The sequence below is a fragment of the Aotus nancymaae genome, unplaced genomic scaffold (genome assembly GCF_030222135.1).
Source record: "Aotus nancymaae isolate 86718 unplaced genomic scaffold, 86718_ANA_hifiasm-v0.15.2.pri h1tg000049l, whole genome shotgun sequence".
NCBI lineage: Eukaryota > Metazoa > Chordata > Mammalia > Primates > Aotidae > Aotus > Aotus nancymaae.
Window position 1 is genome coordinate 6269353 of NW_026988463.1, and position 21774 is coordinate 6291126.

The 21774-nt window shown below is 41.7% G+C and overlaps 1 protein-coding gene across 1 annotated transcript in view; it reads left to right on the plus strand.

The window, feature by feature from the left end:
• RBFOX1 (RNA binding fox-1 homolog 1) overlaps positions 1 to 21774 on the plus strand; it is a 2526943-nt gene that overhangs the window by 1095191 nt on the left and 1409978 nt on the right. The window contains 1 exon segment of the mRNA XM_021673515.2: positions 14707 to 14769. Within this exon segment, the coding sequence (XP_021529190.1) occupies positions 14707 to 14769 (63 nt within the window).

Here is a 21774-nt window from a genome sequence, read left to right on the forward strand (position 1 = left end):
TGTTTATTTTTTACTTGACATCATGCTAGAAAGAAAATGCTGCCCAGAACACATTTGGATGAGGTCTCATATTAGATACATAACTTTTGATGGTTACCTGAGGTGGCCCTCTGAACATTTTGCAAACCTTTCATGACCTGACTCTAGTTTTATGACTTTCCTTTCTCCCACACGGAGATGTTGAGTGCTGTATTGATCTTTCTGCCTCACTGTTTTCCCTTCATTTCCTTCATTGTCTGTTTTTCTGGAACATTGTACCAAATGGCTTGGTTGTTCTTTGCTGAACATGAAGGATTGACTATCAGGAATTTTCTTTCATCTTCTGAAATCCATTGGCTTTTTAAAAAAGTTAGATATCTCCTTCTGACTAGATGGATTTTATGTTTAATTTTTCTCTTCTTATGGGTAGGAATGTGTCACACTGAGAGGCGCACAGTATGCCTGTCTTGGTATTGACAGTGTTGAAATGTATGTACACTTTTGAGGTATTTCTGTTGTTAAGCTTGTTGATTTTCTTCTTATGAGGATGCATATGAACCAGATCATCTGTTGCAATTAAAAAGAAAGAACATTTTTAGAACAAGAAAGTCTAACCTCTTTCTTTTGCAAACAGGAGACTGAAGCCCAGAGAGAGTTAAATAACCTAATCAAGACCAAATGGCTAGTTATTAGCAGACGTGAGACTAAACTCATGCCCCTTAGAAAAATACATTTTTAAGACATTTTTCAGAACACTAACCTAGGGAGACCTTTTAGATGTAAAGAATATAGCCAATGCATCTTTGAAAAGTAGCCAAAATGACTTGGAAAAAAATGGTATTATCAGTGAAGGCACTTCACATACTTTATGCGGGGATGTCTCCCATACTTGAGAGCCGACCCCATCGACAATGATTCTGCTGGGATATGATGCCTGTGGTTTTTATCCTTAAAGATAACTGCACCAAGGTTGCCTTGATAGTTTTACTGTTTCCTTGAGATTACATTCTTGAGATGATGAGACCAGCTTGAATTTTCAGTGTAGTTGTGAGACCTTTCTCTGGTTGAAATGAATTCTGATAAGCTGATTATCTCTCTGAAGAAAATATGATGTCCACATTTCATAGCTGAGTTCCGATCACTTCAGTGCCATTTTCATTCTGAGACATCTTCCCGGGTCTGAATTAAATAAGGTAACAAGGTGCTCTGGAGTCCAATACATATTAAATAGAATTTTTTTAAAAAAAATCAAGACCTATAGAGTGGAGGATGGGCTTTCTTTATGGTGTATTTTCTTTCTCCATGTTGCAGTAGGTGGCAGCTAGCTAGTTTCTTTTTCTTTATAGAGCAATGAGTTATGAAGCTCAAAAATAAAGTGTTCTCAGTGGTGTAAATGAAGCAGTAATCTGAGTAAATATATCACACTATGTACTGAGGGTTTGCTTTTTGCCTTTTTTTGTCTCTTTCTTTTCCTTCTCTGCTCGGGTCCAGGTTATGCCACTGTGTATTGTTCACACATTAATCTTGGTAATAGAAATGGAAAGCTACTTTTCATTGAGAAATAGATTCAAACTAAAAGATGATTAATGGGCCGGGCATGGTGGCTCATGCCTGTAATCCCAGAACATTGGAAGGCTGAGGCGGGCAGATCACAAGGTCAGGAGTTCAAGACCAGCCTGGACAACATGGTGAAACCCCATCTCTACTAAAATACAAAAATTAGCCAGGCGTGGTGGTAGGCACCTTTATTCCCAGCTACTCAGGAGGTTGAGGCAGGAGAATCCCTTGAACCCAGGAGGCGGAGATTGCAGTGAGCTGAGATCACACTATTACACTCTAGCCTGGGTGACAGAGTGAGACTCTGTCTCAAAAAAGAAAAGAAAAGATGATTAATGAATGAAAGTACCATGCATTCCCAATGATATGTTTTGTATCTCAGCTCTATAAATCTGTCTGCATCGCAACCTCTTGTGAGCTCCCAGATTACTATATCCCTCCTTTATGGAACTGGTGGATTTAGCTCCCAAGGTACCTGGTGTTGCTAACAGAGAAGGAAGGCACTTAGAATCTCAGGGACTGTCTTTCCTACAGAGTCACATGCCTGAGGAGGGGAGACCCATGCCTGGGAATGATGTACTGAGAGAGGAGATGTTACTTAGAATTACTCTGTCTATGACCAGCGTGGTGGCACTTGCCTACAATCCCAGCACTTTGGGAGGCCGCAGCAGGTGGATCACTTGAGGCCAGGAGTTCAAGACCAGCCTGGCCAACATGATGAAACCTTCTCTGTCTACCAAAAATACAAAAATTAGCTGGGTGTGGTGGCAGACACCTGTGGTCCCAGCTACTCAGGAGACTGAGGCAGGAGAAGGGAAGTGGAAGTTGAATTGAGCCCAGATAATGTCACTGATTATACTCTAGCCTGGGTGACAGAGTGAGACTCTGTCTCAAAAAAAAAAAAAAAGAAAAGAAAAAGAAAAGAAAAGAAAAGGAATTACTATGTCTGAGAAGCTTTGCTTTGTAAACCTGTTACGCAATTTCTCTGTCTAGTGAAAACAGTCAACAGAACTAGCGGGATGATGGGTAATAACCAAAGTGAATCGCCTGGGAAGGAGTCATCCACAGTGCAGCAGCTTACTGTGTGAGAGCCGATTGTAGCCCCATGGCACCTCTGAGCTCCTTTCTTGCAAAAGCACATAAATGTCCTCCTCAGGTTATTCCTAATCCTTCCTTGGGTAGTCGTAAGCATGTGATGTCTACTTAGGATGGAAACATTCTCATTGACAGCAAATGTAGCACAATTGCCATTCAGACCACAGTTGAAACTGTGGCTTCTCATTGGGAACATGCACCAGGACTGACCCCCTCTGAGCATCATGCTTCATCTGTGAGTTGGAGATAATGATGCCCAGGGCATAGGGATGTCAGGGCATTGCTGCGTGCAAATTGTTTATCATCACAGTGCGTGACACAGAGTAAACATTAGATGCTCCTCCTCCTCCTTTTTCTTCCTGTTATCATAATTTTCTTGCTATTGCCATTGTCTTTATTTATATACACTCACATACATATGTCCCTGTCAATCCCAGATAGATATTTACTGAGTTCCTGTAAGTCACAATAATTTCCATCACTTTTACTAATTTCTCAAGGCCCTCTTCAGCTTGGGAGGACTTCAGTATGACTCAAGTAGATACAGCTTTTTAAACACACACTGTAGTCATACTCTAAGCATCTTTTCCCCTCTATTATCTCATTTGATCATTCTGAGAACACTTTAAAAGAGTACTTTTTTCTTTTTTTTTTTTTTTTTGAGACAAAGTTTTGCTCTTGTTGCTCAGGCAGGAGTGCGATGGCGTGATCTCTGCTCATCACAACCTCCACCTGCTGAATTCAAGCGATCCTTCTGCCTCAGCCCCCCAGTAGCTGGGATTACATGCATGTGTCACCATGCCTAGCTAATTTTGTATTTTTAGTAGAGACAGAGTTTCTCCATGTTGGCCAGGCTGGTCTCGAACTTCTGACCTCAGGTGATCTGCCTGCTTCGGCCTCTTAAAGTGTTGGGATTACAGGCATGAGCCACCACACCCAGCCCATAAAGTTTAAACATTTTGATAATTTTGATGGGGCCAAAGATTCCCCCAGCATTAATATTTTTAGGTTCTGTTTTTCTGTCTAATGTCAGAAACAGACTGAACGCTTCCCTGTCTCACAGACTCAGGACAAAGAAAGTCGCATACTGGTAAATTCCATCAGTGCTTGTTGGGGTTAGGGTGGAAGTCAAAAATTCATTCATGAATGCCCTGCACAAACAGGGATGGAGTTGTATTAACACGTGAACTTCCTAGTCCTGAGTGGAAACAGGGAAGGGTTCAACCTATTCCTGAGATTAGACAGAAAAATAAAACCTCAAGCGTATTTTTTATTTCTACCTCATGCATGAGATAATTGAGGCCAGAGATGAACGGTAACTCACCCAAGGTCATGCAGCTAGCAAGTGCTACAGCTGCCAGTGCCCCTCAATGGGTGTGACTTCCAAGGTCAAAGCTCTTTCTTTACCTACGCACTTGTCTCTTTGAATATCATGATCTGTCCTCTGACTGACCCCTTAGGAGCTGCACATGAGGTAGGTAGGAAATTGGGCTTAAAGAAAGAGCTGTCAGTGCAGGGTGGTCGGTGAAAGCCTCTGGGTCTCAGATTGAGACCCTTGGGAGGCAGAGAAACATGTGGTTTCTTTCTAGAATTATTCACTCCTTCACTGAGCCAATATTTAAAGAGCGTTGGTTTTGCTCTTTAGGTACTGTGTTGAGTGCAAAGTATTTGGTAGGGAGCAAAACCTTCCACGTCTGAGTCCTCAGGGAGCAGTCAGGCTAGTGGGATAGATGGACACTAATCAAATGCTTATGTTTTGCTGTATAGTTATAACTGTGATAAATGCAATGGCAAGGGAACCTGTCCTACATTTGCTGCAGAAACCAGACAGAGAAGGCTTTGCTAAGGAAGCAGTATTTGAGCTGAGAGTTGACTCATGGGTGGAAATCACACAGGGGGGTCTCATTTCTCTTCGAGCCCTGTTCCTGGAGCCTGGAAAGTTACAGAGGACACCGAGCCCTCTCAGTTACCGCTTGTGCATCGAAAGGAATGGAACTTTCTGCATCGAGTTTCTGCAGAGATTAGCCTTCCTTTTATGTCAGTCTTTTATGTAAGAAGTCTAGTGGTTTCTTCATGGATGAAATCCTTTGGTCTTCTTAATAGCAAGTGTGTGCCCAGCCAGCTCCAGAAGCTGATGGATTCGGGTAAACTCAGTTCATGTGAACTCAAGAGCATTTGCTAAAAAGCCTCATTCCTCTTGGTCAAAAGAACTCACTGGCCATTTCTACTGTTGGGGAAGGAGTATTTTCATCTCCCAGACAATTTTATGCAATGCCTGTAATCAGCCAGCAGTTGCCATCCATTTCTGCCAGTCTTTTATCATTCAACCTAAAAGAATCTGTCTGCAGGAATTAAAAGTCCGCCTTTTCTGTGATAAACTGTGCCCTGCACGCAGTACCTCTGAGGAAATGTCACAGACCACCCGAAATGCCCCCATTTAAAGGGTGGAAATGTGGAATTCTCTAGGTTTGTGGTGGGATTGGTAAAGGAAGATATTTCAGAGAAGCTGCTTTGTGAACTTGGTGCTTATAGCTTCTCTCCTTTTGCTAGACATCAACCTGAAGGCACCACCCAAAAGGTCAAACTGGACAACATCTCTATTTGTTGAAAATTAGAGGCAGACTAAATATTACATCAGCGTATGGATTTTAGAGTCACACGGAACTGGATTTACATCCTGGCTTTGCTGATGACTAGCAGTAAAACCTGCAGCAAGTTCTTTCAGATTCTTAAACACCTACCTAGGTCATCCTCAAAAGAGAAATAATGGTGGTTATGCTTAGAGGGCTTCTGCAAGTAAAGCACCTGGTACATGGCAAATACTTGGGTTTGGATAATAATTATCATTAGAGCTATTAATATTGTCCAATACTAAACAAATAAGAAATAGTTCATTATTTATACTAAATTGTTTCTAAGTCTAATTGACCTAAATAAATATATAAATAATAGTATGTAATATTGTTTAATAATATTTTGTCATTATATAATATATAATATATAAAATGATAAAACAACCTAAATAATACATAAATAATGTTTTAATTACATATGTTTAGAAATAATAATTGTTTATATTATTTATATCTTTAGATTATTATTTGTGTCTTTTTATAAATGATAATCATTTGTTATATATTTCTCTATTTCTGTAATTCTACATTTTATATGTGATGATTGTTTATATTATTTATATTTTAATTTGGATTATTTACATATTTGTATTAGTGATAATTATATTTATATATTTATTTGGTTTATTATATATATTTTATAAACGATAATTTACATTTATATATTTGGATTGTTATCTGCATATTTTTATAATCATTTATATTCATTTAGCTTGTGATTTACATATTTTTATAAATGATAATCATTTATACTATATATAGGTTTATTTGGGTTATTATTTACATATTTTTATAAATCATAATCATTTATCATTTACATCTTTGTTTAGGTTATTTACATATTTTTATAACTGATAATCATTCACATTGTACATTTATTTGGATTGCTATTTGCATATTCCATAAATAATCATCATCTATGTTATTTTCGTATTTATTTGGATTGCGATGATCATTTGTTTATTCCTTATGTAGATCCTTGTGGCCCTGTGTGTGAATCCATGTTTTTAACCTTGCAAGCCATGTATTGGATCTACTGTTCGGTTTTGCCTTTGTGCCATGAAAGCAATCATAGATGACATGTACATAAATGAATGCACATGACTGCATCTCAGAGAAACTTTTTTTTTTTTTTATAAAAATACTGGGCTGTGTGTTGACTTGACTCATGGCCCCTAGTTTGCTGACTGACAGGGTTGCCTGCACTTGAACATCCTGCTCCTGTGGCTCTGAATAGGTCTTACCTGGATGGCTTAGTCACCAAAAGGTATGTCAGAAATAAAGGAATCCCGTTGGAGCCAAGCTGAGCCACAGAGGCAGTTTCCTGGGGAAATGCATTGGTATCCCTTATTTATGCGAAGAGCGGGATACTCCACCAGGCGTCAGGAGTTGTGGAATGAGAGATGCAAATGCTGTCTGGAATGGCAGGTGTCCTTCTTAGAAAAACAGATGTGCGCAGGGGGAAGGGCGTGTAGAGGAACACGGAAAGTATTCCCCCAACATCACTTCTAAAACAGAGCTTTGCTCAGGAGCTGTTTCCTTTTGACTTTTTTGACTCCACAGCACATTGCAAATGCCTAGTCTGAGCCTGGCCAGAGGGCCATCTCTCTGCTTATACGAGAATACCTTGATGGTATTTCCCAGCAGAAAACACTTACCTCTCTCCTCTCACCCTATACTCAGGAAGTTTTAATTTTGTAGAGATTGAAATAATCAGGTCTCACGTGCATATTTCCTTTCAAAGCATTGAGATCACATGTTTCGAATTCAATGGCCTGTCTTATGTACTCGGTGAAGAAATAATATAAATATACCTTGAAATTTCCCTGGAGTTCAACTTCCCTTTTCATACTGGGTCTAGCTAAAGTTTGGAGCCAACTAAAAAGAGCCTCGTTGCCTCACACACACCCTGTTATCTCTGGCGGGTTCAAATGCAATTTCTCTGAGAAGGCTGTGGTATCTCTGCTCTCTCTGGCCTTGCATCTGAGAGTCTAAGGATTTCTTTGGAGTACACACAGTTGCATCCTTTTGACAGACAGTGCAAATTAAAAGATCCGGCGCGGCCCAGGAACCAGGGACCCAAACTTGCCCCTTGGGTTTTCATTTACAGTTAGGCTCTGCAGACACAATTATTGCTGACAGGGAAGCGGAGCTGGTGGCAGAGTGCGCCTGACAGGAGGCTCATGCCAACCCGTAATTGGGAGGATTATTTTTAATCAGAACATACCCTACAGCCCAAACATTAGAAATCTCCTGTAAGGCCAAGACAGGAAATTAAACACACCAACAATAAGGCTCAAAGGGGGGCGGTGTGTGGGGTGTAATATTGTTAGTCTCTCGGAGGTCCCTGGAGCTTCTGGGAGAAGTTTGTTTCCCTACAGAGGGAGGCTGGGAGCAACCCTTCCATGAAGCAGACACAGAGACTATACCTGAGCCCTTGTTGAATGGGCAAATGCAGCCAAATTAAATGCAGCAGAAAGACTAATTGCATTGGAGTGCAATGCGTATTGCATGTGCTTATTACAAATGCAATGATGCTTACTGCCTTTAAACAGCATAAGTCACATATAAACCTTGGAGTAGTGGCTGCAATTGTATTTCACCAGTAAGAGAAGAGCCTCCTGGGTTCCTTATTTTATTTTATTTTATTTTATTTTATTTTATTTTATTTGAGACGAAGTCTCACTCTGTCACCCACGCTGGAGTGCAGTGATGCAATCTTGGCTCACTGCAACCTCCGCCTCCTGGGTTCAAGCGATTCTCCTGGCCAGGTTCAAGTGATTCTCCTGCCTTAGCCTCCTGAGTAGCTGAGACTACAGGCACGCACCACCATGCTCAGCTAATTTTTGTACTTTTAGTAGAGATGGGATTTCACTATGTTGACCAGGCTGGTCTTGAACTTCTGACCTCAGGATCCGCCCGCCTCAGCGACCAAAGTGCTGGAATTACAAGCATGAGCCACTGCACCTGGCTGGGTTCCTTATTTTTAGGAATCTTCAATGAGCACTTACTATGTGGCAGGTGCAGTAATGGCTTCTGACACTGGGCTTTGCTGAAAGTCATCTGGATGATCTCACCACCCTGGCAAAATTTTGCAAAGCACAGTAAGACTTCGTTTATTGAAAGGACTGTTGTTGAAGTAGGTCTTGGCTGTTTGGCTTGAGAAATGATTATTTAGTACTAGTGCCAGGTAATTTAGTTGTAATGTTCTCACATCAACCCTCTGAGGTGGACATTATTATACCCATTCTATGAATTAAAAAAACCGAGGTTCTGAGCAGTCAAGCAGCTTCCCCAGAATTAATAAGAGAACTGATTTTGAAACGACATCTGTCTCCAAAACCTGTAGCATGTCAAACTGCTTGTCAAACTATATTGTGACTCATGAAAGACCAGGCACAGCCTGAGCTTTGAGGTGCTGCCACTCCAGTAGAGAAGACAGATGCAGAGACAGATGTCTACGAATTATGAGTCTTTAAAGATACTAACTGGATTCCAAGGGTGGTGAAGAGGGCACGATTCACTGTGCTTGGGGGAGTCAGCGAGGACTGCCTGAAGCTGTGAAGAACAGGTGCACGTTTACCAGTGGTTAAAAAAAAAAGGAACAGAATCCCAGACATAAGAAACAAGCAGTGCACAGGCACAGTGATATCAGAGACACTAGGACATTTCATTTTAGTTTAGATCTATTGGCTTTTGGGTTTCATTCTTGTTCTGCTCATGCACTTATATTCAACAAATATAAAGGGAGAAAAAGAATCTGTCTTTGGGGAGCACTCATCACAGAAACCAGGCCATCTGATGCGGGGATGGGATGGGAAGCAAAAGGAGGTGACACTGGAGAATCAGCTCCTGAAGTCAAAGGATATTCCATGCTGTCCTCACTGCGTGAAACGCCTGTGCCTGATGGCAGAGAAAGGTGGTGCTTTAACCCATGGCTGTCCTTAGAAAAGGAACCACCGGTTTATAGTAAAATTACACATTGCTTCTGAGGCTGGAGCTCAGGGTGCAGTGATCCTGCAGTGAATCCAGGAACACTTGAATCATTTGCACGGCGGGCTGAGGCCGATCAGATAATCTGACTGCCTAGTGATTACTGGTCAGAAGCTTCCTGTTATGTGGCTGGGAGTCACTGGATTCCCTTGGGGAGGGCCTCTATCTCCAATCTAAGCAGGCTTCAGTACTTCCTGTCCTAGTTCACTTCTCCCATCCCAGCTGTGACAGGCACTGACCTCTCCACCACCAGGAATCACACATCTTAACCCCTGAGTGGTACCAAGCAACCCTGGGCAGCCTGCTGATGCTGCTTCAAAGTTCTTTCAAGGACAGTTAAACTCCAGATGCCTGAATGAGGTCTGGGGCTGCTGTGAGGCTTGGAAAGGGTGCATCCCATCAGAATCCCTGATGTGATCAAGAGAATCAAGATACAGCTTGCTTCCCTGAATGCAGGGCGGGTACAAAATCCCAGCTAGGTGAGGCACCACCCTCTGAGATGATCTTATACATAATTCTGTTGTTTGCAAGCAACAGAAACCCACTCAGACTCACTCAAGAAATGGGTGTATTTTCTTATACAGCACGGGAGCACAGAAGTGAGTTTCAGCACTGAAAATCAGGAGGTGTGCTCAGTTCCAGGAGCGACCAGCATTTGTGAACCGCTGTGTAATCGGGAAACAAGGCAGCCCTTACTCCCACCCCAAAATCCTCCTCCATGGCACTTCCACTCTCTTCTTCTCTCCGCTTATGGCTACTTCTGCTGTTTTCTGCACACGTGGCAGAGAAGTGACCCCACAGTTACTGTCAAAACTTAGGTGTCCCTTGCAAATTCCTAGGAGAAAATTGAACCTAGATAGGGTGAGGTTTCATCCCTGCTCAACATAGCACTTACTAATGGAGCCAGGATCATGCACTTGAGACCCAGTTTCTGGCACTATGCTTGACAGAGATGGGTTTGTGGAGGGAAATGAGTTTTGGGGAGGCTAAGTAGTCACCTGGTGTGTGTCTAAAATTAGCCATAGGATGACTAAGCCGAGAGTTCCATCCTTCTTTCCTCCCTCCCTGACTCCCTGCCTTCCATCTTTTCTTCCTCAAGTAAATATTTATTGAATGTCTTCCATATCCATGGCGTTGTGATCAGAGTTAAAATAGTGAGCAAAACCCATACAGCTCTTGCCCTCATGGAGCTAACTAACATGCTGATGAGACAGGCAAACTTTCGTCAAATGATTTTTAGTTGGATGCAAAGTGACAGCTGGGATATGGGCTATGAAGAAAGGATAATGGGCTCTTAAAGCCATGCGCTCGGGGTAGGGGTTCCATCAGAAAGCAGCAATGCATCGGAGTTGATTAGGTGCAAAGAGCATCCCCAGTCAAAGGCATACCGTGCAAGGCATCCCTGTGGCAGGTGGGGAGTTAAGTGGGGACCAGAATTGGAAAGTCTATGGAGCTGGTACCTGGGGTTGGGTGGGAGTGTGACCCCTTTATGCATAAATAAACAAGGCTGGAGCTGTGTCCAGGAGAAAATCATTCAGGATGTCAAACTGTTACCAGGGTAGGTTTGGAATGAAATGGGAAGCCAGTAATGTAGGATTTAAACAATCAAGTAGCAAAGTCACATTTGCATTTTGTAAGGATCACACTGCTTGTCCTGTTTGGGGGCGAAGGGTGTGAGCCTGGAGGGAGGGGGAAATGGCAGTGGAGTCATCGCCTGGGGAAGTCTATGAATCGGTCGATGCCAGAGTCTATAGAAATAGAAACGTTGCAGTAGCCAGCCCTGTTTAGAGAGTCAGAGTTAGAAACTTAAACTACATTCTGGCTGTCCAGGGGTCATCAACACCAGTGTTTTGGAAGTAATCGGTTTGCTATTTTGTGCATCCATTTGGATGGAGTGCAGAGGTGAAGGTAGCTAATGCATGAACTGAGCGTTCACCTTTGTTCTGCCTGACTTTGTTTCAATGTCCTTTGAGTTTCCTTCACTTGCAGCTCTTTAGCTCCCCTGTAGTCTTGGTACAATGAAAATTCCACCCGATTCCACTGGGACTGGAGATTCTCCCTGATCACAAATTGCTCTTCACATAGTTTGCAAGAGTAATTGCAAACTCAGAACAATCTTAGTTAAAAAAAAATAACACGACGTCGTTCCTCTGGAACTCTAGAGAGCGTATTAGGGTTTTCTTGCTGTCTGGTGCCATTGTTAATGATCATTTCTGTTCTCACTTAATAACAATGGTTCTCAGCCTCTGTTTTTTTTATAAAATAATCCCCCTAAAGGACTTGACAGATTCTTATTAGTGAGAAGGAGGGGGCTAGAAAATTCATTTCAACTGCAGGTTGGATTAAAAACAGATGTAAAAGTGTGGGTTTGGACTGACATAGACATGAAATTCAATGTTATTACCTGGGTACCAAGCATGATACCGCCAGAGAAAACCGTGTTGCTCAGAGAAACCTCCTGCTGGAATAAAGGTCAGAGTCTTTTCTTGGTGCTTTAACCCTCTGGGGCAAGGAGGAATCACTTCTTAGGCTACCCAGTGTAGTGAGCTGCTCCTAAGGGGCCTTGTCCTAGACTACAAAGTTACAGTGTTGAATTAAACATTGCCCTTGCCTTCCAGGAATGCACAGCCTGGGTAGGCCAGGTCTGAAAAAGCTTAGAAAGGATGTATAATTCTGCTTCTGATAGAAGAATATGTGAATAGCCATAGGGACCTCTCCCAAAATTCAGTCCCACCAGAAGGGTCAATGAAAGCTACAAAGAGCATGCTTGAGTAGACATTCAAGTCTCAAGACTCAAGACCTTCCATGAGTTCAAATGGGGCCGGGTGAAGAGCAGTTTATGGTAAAAGAACGTTGTAATAAAAGGGCTAAAGGAATACCAGTGCATTGCGTCTTTTAAGTATTTGATTTAGCTGGATCTTAGCGTGTACGAGTGTGTTCAGAGATGGAGGAAGTGATGGGAAAGAGGGAGTAGGGGCTGAAAAGGCTGAACCTGACCATGGTAGTGATCATTTTCAATAAAGGAGAGGATGCATAAAAATTTTGATAAGAAGTTTGGGATATACTATGGATTCAATAAAACTACAACCACTATAATTATTAGGACTCAGATAATCCTCCAGTTGAGGCAAACTGAATTTACAGAAGAGAACCATGTATTTTGAGTATTTATATTCTAGCTGTTCTATTCTTCCCAGATCATGTTCTTCCACTCCTCACCTTTAAGATGTCTCTCCATTGCTGCTTCCTTCATGGAAACTTCCCCAATGTCCCCAGTGAAGATCTGTCTATCTTCCCCACTGAACTGTAGGCACCAAAGAGACATACCTGATATTAAAAAGGCTTAATAAACTATAAACTTTTTTAAAGCACTGACTTTGTGCCAAGCACAATGCTAAGTGTTTTACAAATATTAACTTTTAATATTCACCTGAATTCCTTGAGGAAGGTACTGTTTATTCCCATTTTAAAGATGAAGAAACTGAGACAAAGATAGGTTGAGTGACTTGGTCATGGTCACAAAGCTAGAAGGTAGTGAAGCCAAGGATGATTGGAAAGATCGATGGATGGGTGGGTGGATGGATGGATAGATGGATGGAGGCCAGGTGGACATGTATGTGGGTGGGTGGCTGTGTGGGTGGATAGATGGATTGGTGGGTGGGTGGATGGATAGATGGGTGGATGGGTGGATGGATGGATGGATGGATGGTTAAGTGGTTGGGTAAATAAGTGGATGGATGGATAAATAGATGAATGAATGAATGAGTGCATCATTGCCTTTTGTTGACACTGGCCCATGAGATTGGTCATTTTTATTAGTTGAAAGAAATTGAAAGCATCAAAATGCAAATCAGAAGGGTAAATACTATCACCACCTTTTCAGCCACTTCATAGCTCTATCTATTCTTGGGTCTTTCTGCAGGTCCCCCATCTTTCCAATATTTTGAAGTCACCCGATGCTTTTAGATGTTGCAATTTATCAACACCAGGGGACTCACCAGATGTGAAGACTGCACACATGTATATACACATACACACACATATGTAGTCTTCATATATGTGTATATCTATATATGTATCTACATATACTTCTCACATTAAGAAAGAGGGTATATTTTCTAACTATATTTGCAAATAATGTTTACAATGTGCCTCTGAATCTTGTGAACTGTATTGAGTCTTGGTGTAAATGGCATTGCTACTTTATATGAGTAATTCAGTGAGCACTGGATCAGGATTCCAGAACCCTACAAAGCAGTCCCATCTCTGCTACTTAAGTTTCTCCCTAGAAAGGAAGTAAGTCAGTATCCCAACCCCCTTAGGTACAGGGTGCCATAAATGTCTTTCACATCTACCAGGAAATCTGGATTTTTTCTGGTAGGAGATGACCTCTCTTCCAACTCACTGAACTATAGAAGATTATAATGCCGTTTGCAATTCAGGTGATATTTGGTTTATTTAAATACCAATGAACATGAATGTTACTCCCTCTGATTGGGTGATGATAGCCATATTTTTGAAATTTATTACTGCTGGAGTACCTTATAATTCTACTCATTGCAAAATGAAATCATTTCCACCTTTGAACTTCATCACCTGAATGAGCATTATAGAATCCTGCAGTTCTAGAGTTGAAAGGACATTTAGAATTTATTTTATCCAAACTAATTCCCAGGAGGAAAGTCCACAATGATATATCTGAAATGTCAACTTCCAGTTTTCCCTTGAACACCTCCTGTGACAAGAGCTCATGGTGTAAGAGAAGAATACAGTAGAGTGCTTCCAAGCTTGTTGTGTAATTGTCCAAGTTCAAATTCGGGCTTCATGATGTACATGCATGTCTTGTGAACTATGGGAGCTGTCTGGGCCTCAGTTTCCTCTTCTGAAATAGAGAAGATAATAACACCTTCTTTATTGGGATCTGAGAGGATGTAATGAAAATATATTGAAGAACTGAATCATTTTCTTTTTCTTTCCTTTTTTTTTTTTGAGACGGAGTCTCGCTGTGTCGCCCAGGCTGGCTGGAGTGCAGTGGCTCTGTCTCAGCTCACTGCAATCTCCCCCTCCCAGGTTTAAGTGATTCTCCTGCCTCAGCCTCCCAAGTAGCTGGGACTACAGGCATGCACCACCATGCCCCACTAATATTTTTGTATTTTTAGTAGAGATGGGGTTTCACCATCTTGGCCAAGATGGTCTTGATCTCCTGACCTCATGATCCACCCGCCATGGACTTCCAAAGTGCTGGGATTACAGGCGTGAGCCACTGCACCTGGCCTCATCTTCTTCTTCTTCATCATCATCGTCATCATCACTATCATTGCTGTTAAATTGACAGTATAGTCAGAACTTATTTTGGAGGTTGTTCAATATTACAGTAACAAAAAAGGTGCAGACAAAATTAAAGAATGCATTCCTCGATACTAAAGTCTTTCCCCATTTTCTTCTTCAGGAAACTGCTCGAAGAACTCATGCAAGTGGAACTTACAGCTTCCTTGATCAGACTCAGCATTCAGTAAGTGCAACCCATTTAGAACATTCATTCCCTAAATATATCCATTTTTTGATCTTGTTCTCTATGAAAAGCTCTTTTGTGAAGATTTGAAGTTGGTATAAAAACTTTGCTGCCTGCTTGTGTCTTTCTCTTCTGCACTATTGTGCCAGAGATGAGAAGAGGGCTGGCAAGGTACAACCGCCCTCCGTAAGCCCTCCCTCCCCGACGAACCTGGGAAGTGTGTGGGCTTATCAATGGGTTAACTGTGCTTTTATTAGCCGGGGATTAAAATAAAATGTGTTTTTTAGTTTCTTTTTTTTCCCCCGCTAAGGTTTTCTCATCTGGAGACCATTCTGTCCTCCTTCTGAGTCACATGACCCTGCAAAGTAGAAAGAAACGCCAGCAAACCCAGATCAGTTACTGAGAGCATGTATTTCTTGAGGCATTTAGGAGCAATTCATTTGCTCTTTTTGAGCTGGAATACGTGACTATGATACAAAAATTACTGCAAAAAAAATTTCGTACTTTAAGATGCTGGGGTACGTTTTAGAAATTTCATTTGTTTTCAGCAAGTAAGCACTTTTCCGCTTTCTGCCTTTCTTATTGCATGCAAGGACTTTATTTCTGGTGAAGCTAGCAGTATTTTGTCCAATTTTCTCCGCTGTTTTTTTTTGTAATACATATATGCACTAGCATTTTGGGTAGCACCTTCACAAAGTCTCTGATATCAGCCCTCCTCTGCAGTAGTTTTGTGGGTAAACACCTTGCTTTAGAAATAAATCTGTAATGATATAATAATAAATATCAAAATTTTAAAAGGCTAACTGAAAGAAATATTTATTTTTCGAGATGTAGCTTCCTTCATAGGAATGCAGAATTTCTTATCAGGTTCTACTTCTGAAAGTGCTGGAGTGTAATTTGATAAATCAAATATCAGCCCGTGTCATAAAGGACCAGGTAGAATTGGAGGCATGGGACTCCAGGCCTGGGAGAGGCTGATCAAAGGGAATTCTTTTGCCCTCAGTGGGATTGCAGGGCTCTTTCTATTGCCTTAGAATTTGCATATTCAAATACAGAGAAGAAGAAGGCGGGGTTACAAAGAAGTAAAAGGATGGTGTGTTCGCTGTTAGCTACATCAGAATGACTTAGTGTAACCCTGATCAGCTAATGCTTGTATCACACAGGAGATTAGACTTGCATCTTTTGTTCCTGGTAATAAAGGAAATTCCATCTCTAATTCCCTACATGCCACATCTATCTTTTCATGTCTTTGAAGTTCAGGCTTCAGCATTTCTTGAAAACTGGGAGGTTTTCTAGGTGAAAAGGAGGGGGCTGTTTGGCGTGAAGTCTGTTCAAATCTCTTTGGTGTAAAGTTAAATATGCTTGTTACTTTATCTTTTTCTGTTTCAAGCAGCATCTTTCTCCTAGATGCCTTTGTTGGTGCTGGGGCAGGAAGGGGAGGGACGGAGGACAAAAGGTTTCAAGGATGAGTTTTCAGATCATATATGACCTTCCCATTCCTCTGACTGCTGAACATGATTCAAATTGCTGCTTCTCTGAAAGAAATTCCTGTTCCAACCCTGCACTGGGACTGAAACTTCTAACCTAAGGGAGGCTGTGGTCCCTAAGATAATTAGTACAGGGATGTAAGGTAGCTCATGTTAATTTGTCTATGGATATGGTATTTCTGTATCTACAACTGCCGTCTAAAGAGAGACATAAAAATGTATTAATTGACTGCTCTAAGCCAGTGAGTATATGTGATCGTTTTTAAAAAATCATTTTAGAAAGGAATAGGGGCTGGACGCAGTGGCTCACACCAGTAATCCCAGCACTTTGGGAGGCCGAGAAGGGTAGATCATGAGGTCAGATGTTTGAGACCATCCTGGCCAACATAGTGAAACCCCATTTCTACTAAAAATATATAAAAAAAAAAATAGCTAGGCATGATGGCGGGCACCAGCTACTTGGGAGGCTGAGGCAGGAGGATCACTTGAACCTGGGAGGTAGAGGTTGCAATGAGCCAAGACAGCACCACTGCACTCCAGCCTGGGCAACAGTGCAAGACTCCATCTCAAAAAAAAAAAAAAAAAAAAGAATAGAAGGAGAGACCTAAGCTAAGATGCACTCTTGCCATGCAGTGCCCTCTACTCCCCAGAGTCCCTCCCAGCAGGAAGGACCTCACCAGACATGCCTCCTTTACCTTGGACTTCTCAGCCTCCAGAACTGTAAAAAATAAATTCATTTTGAAAAAAGAAAGGAAGAAATGGCAAGTTGCCTCACTGGGAGGTTTATGGGTACTGACCCATCTCAGTATATCTAGCAGGTTTCCAGCCTGCCCTTGGGATTGCAGCTTCTCTGGTACAGTGAACCTCAGTCCACTTCCTAAACCGAGAGGACACTTCCCCTGGAGCAAAGATTGAGTTCTGGGAGGCCACTTGGTTATCAGAAAGGCAGACGATTTGGTATCTAAGCTGGCCACATGCCTGAGTTTTGTGTGTTCTTTACCCATAACATGTTGGGTGGGAGGTAAGAATTCTACCGCTACACCAATGCTAGCTCCCATAACATGTTGGATACATGCTGGTTGAGAAATTGCTCCAGCCTCTCACAAGATTTTAGCAGAAGTAATGAATTAGCAGTGGGAATTTGTTTATGGCTGACCTGGGGCTTGGACTGATGTTGTGAAGAATGCCGTATTTTAGTCTGAATCGGGGTTTTGATGTATCCGTTGGCTTCAGACAATTAATTTTCATTTTGTGCTTCCAAAGTTTGGTTATTCTTATTTTAATTTTTTTCCAGAATGTTTCCTTGGCCTCAGGACCCTGATTGTTCAATACTGTATCGCGTCTGATTATATCCACACCATTTACTGTAGTGCCGGTAGACCAGAAGTACTGGTTGGATATAATGATGGTCAAACAGGTACAAGAATGGAAAGACGAATAGGTAGATGAAAGCGTCTTAACTCCTGATGGAGTATTGTGTAAGTGGGAGAAAGCTAGCTTTGACATTAGACAAGACACCAGTGGGTCTTTCCCATGCTTGATTTTTATTCCCTCAATATTCTTCTTCCAAGCTTTCACTTCTGTTTTGACAGGTTTAGATAGAATAACAGATTGGGTCATGCACATGATGTAGAGAGTAAGCTCCCAGAAACCAGCATCTGTTTTCTAGCCCTTCACATCCCTTTGTTGTCATCTGTATGCTAAAGGGAAAGCCACGCCAAGCTCATAGTACCAGGGTCAGTGGTGGAACTTAAACCTCAGCGTGGTTTTCTGCAACTCAGAAATTTAGCTTCCAGGTGAAGGTTTCCTTGACCTCTATTTTTCTGTCAGGTTAAAAATCTCCTGGCATGCTGCGTCACATTTATAATTAATTAATTAACTAACTGTGCAAACCTTGATTTTATGTTTGTCTTTTTCTTTTCTTTTTTTCTTTTTCTTTTTTTTTTTTTTTTGAGACGGCGTTTCGCTCTCGTTACCCAGGCTGGAGTGCAGTAGCGTGATCTCGGCTCACAGCAACCTCCGCCTCCTGGGTTCAAGCAATTCTCCTGCCTCAGCCTCCCGAGTAGCTGGGACTACAGGTGCGCACCACCATGCCCAGCTAATTTTTGTATTTTTAGTAGAGACGGGGTTTCACCTTGTTGACCAGGATGGTCTTGATCTCTTGACCTCATGATCCACCCGTCTCGGCTTCCCAAAGTGCTGGGATTACAGGCTTGAGCCACTGCGCCCGGCCTATGTTTGTCTTTTTCTTTGTGCTATCCAATACACCATTTCTGTGATTATAGGAATATTTTTCTTTCTCCAAATCTTAATGAGGTATAATGGATAATTAAGAATTACATCCATTTCAAAGGTATAATACTAATATAATGGGCTTTGGTGACTCAGAAGGGGAATGCTGGGAGGAGAGCAGAAGAAGAAGGGAGAGACAGGAAGAACTAAAAAGATGGTGTGTTCGCTGTTAGCTGCATCAGAATGACTGAGTATAACCCTGATCAGCTAACGCTTGCATCACACAGGAGATTGGACTCGCAGCTTTTGTTCCTCATAATAAGGAAATTCCATCTCTGATTCCCTACATGCTGCATCTATCTTTTCATGTCTTTGAAGTTCAGGCTTCAGCATTTCCTGAAAATTGGGAAGTTTTGTAAGTATTGGGTACAGTGTACGTTGCTTGGGTGATGGGTGAGCCAAAATTTCAGAAATTACCACGAAAGAACTTATCCATGTAACCAAAACCACCTGTACCCTCTAAACTGTTAAAATAAAAATGAAACTTATTTTTTTTAATTGCATAGGTTTAAGGTATATATGAGACGTTAATATACATATACCTTGTGAAATGACCACCACAATGAAGCCACTTTACCTACTTATCACCTTACATAGTTCATCCTGCTAAGAGAAGAGATTCAGAATACTCTTTGTCTGTGCTGTTCAATATGGTAACTACCAGCCAGATGGAGCAATTGAACACCTGAAATGCGGCTATTGCACCTGAAAACGAAGTAGTTTTTTAAAAATGTTATTTAAAAAATTTTTCTGTTACTTTTACTATTATTATTATTACTATTAGACAGAGTGTCAGTCTGTTGCCCAGGCTGGAGTGCAATGGCACAATCTCGGCTCACTACAACCTCCGCCTCCCGGGTTCAAGCAATTCTCCTGCCTCAGCCTCCCAAGTAGCTGGGATCATAGGTGCATACCACCACGCCTGGCTAATTTTTATATTTTTAGTAGAGACAGGGTTTCACCATGTTAGTCAGGCTGGTCTCAAACTCCTGACCTCAGGTGATCTGCCTGCCTCGGCCTCCCAAAGTGCTGGGATTACAGGTGTGAGCCATAACGTCTGGCTGTGTTAATTTGTTTTTAATAGATAAATAATAATTGTACATATTCATCGGGTACATAGTGATGTTTTTATACATATACTGTACAGTAATCAGATCAGGGTAGTTAGCATATCCATCATCTCAAATATTTATCATTTCTTTGTGTCGGGAGAGTTCATTAATTTAAATTTAAGAACATGTGGCTAGTAACCTGCTGCTGTGTTGTAGTACAGGATGGCTTTAGGCTAGAGGCCTTATAAATATAGGGGCTGGGTCGGAACTGTCCGTCCTTGTACCTAGGCTGATACTTAGCTGTTATAGATCAATTAGGACTCTGATTGATAAATTGCTACTGTCTCAAGCCCCAAAGTGTCCTTTATTCCCTGCCTTTCCATATGTTCTGCTTCCTTGCATCTACCCTTGATCCAGAACTAAAGGTTTAATGGTCCCCTGGGACACTGCTCAATGCCACAGCATTCGTCTATTCTGGCTGGTTGGTGCCTCATGCATGCTGATTATTCAATAGTATATCACCTCTGGTTATTTCCACGGCATGTACTGTAGTGCTGGTGTATAGCTGACCATCAGTACATGTTGGATATAATAATGGTCAAGCAAATAGAGGGATGGAAGGATGAAGAGATAGATAAATGCATCTCGCCTTTTGATGGAGTATTGTATAAGTGAGAGAAATACAACATTGACGAGATGAGAGAACAGTATGGGTCTTTCTGATGGCTGGTTTTTATTCCCTCAGTATTCGTCTTCAAAGCTTTCGTTTCTATGTTGATAGGTCTAGAATAAGAGACTCCAAATCTGTCACTGAATTCTGATGCCATATGCCGCAAGGATTGCTATACATCTTCACTTATTTCTGTCTGTCACTTATGGCTCCCAATGCATAACACTTGAAATCAGACCGCGTCTCACTCACTCACCCATGGGCACCAGTCTCCTCCCTGGAACCTTGGTCCCAAAGCTTTAATTATTGACATCGTCTTGTTTTTCATACACCACAAAGGATAAGTGAGTGTTTTATCTGTATCTCCTAGGAGCCTTGTTTTCATTTCCTCTGTTGGCATGTTGCTCCAGATACTTCTTACTTACATATCTGGGGATTCTATCTTAGTAGCCTTCACACCTCAAGCCACCTTCCCCATCCCACAGATTGAAGGACTGATATTCTTGAAACATGAATATCATCTAGTTAGTTGGTCAATAAGCTAATCCCTACGCAACATTTTACCTTCTCTTCATGAGTCCCTAAATACCTTTCATTCCAGTGAAGCAAGTTGATCTCTTGATATCTAAACATGTTGATTTCCCAACTCTAAGCACTTGCTACAGTTGGTCTCACCAGCTGGGATATCCTTTCCTATTCTCTTAGTCTACACTTCTGTATAGATCTCTGTTAAGCCCTCCTGATAATAAATTTTTCTCTGTCTACTTCAGTTACTTGATTGCCCCTTGTAGGATAAAGAAAATCCTAAGCCAACTTTCAAAGTAGAAAGTTGACCCTATGATCATGTTTCAGAATCTGGGTTTCAGTGGAGCAGGCAAGAGTGGAACAGGGTAAGGAGGTATCAAAAGAAAAACAGCAATGATTGCCTTCCAGGGAGGTGCGCTTCTCTCACATGCAAAACTCAGCAGATGGGTTGCAAGTCAAGAGGTTAAAAGGCACCAGTTGGAATACAAGAGGGAAAGAGAACGTCGTCTAGACATAGAACAGGCATGACCTAGGTTATTACCTTAATTCATGATCAGCCACAGGGTGGGTTTCATGTCAGATGCATTCAGAGTATGTGATCTGGAAGGACAAACTCATCTGGATAATGCCCACTGACCATCCCATTTGCTTTGACACTTCACTGTCCCCCAGCCACCCCCACACACTCTTGTTTACACTTTCCCTGTGAATGTCTCTTATCTCTCCTAAGCTGCTGCACAGCAGAGCTCTTTTCTCAGCTTCCCTCAGCTATACAAGGGGCGGGAACTCTGCAGATCTTTTTTGATTGAGTGAGTAGATGAGGAAGGGAGGAGAGAGAGAGGGAGAGAAAGAGAAGGTGGAGAGAGATAAAAGAACTGCAGTTCCTTCTGCTTCTTTATTGTTAGGACCGAGGAGGATGATAAAGAATGGAAGTTATAAGGGAAGTTTGTATGGTACTGGTTTGGGAAAGGAAGAGGGA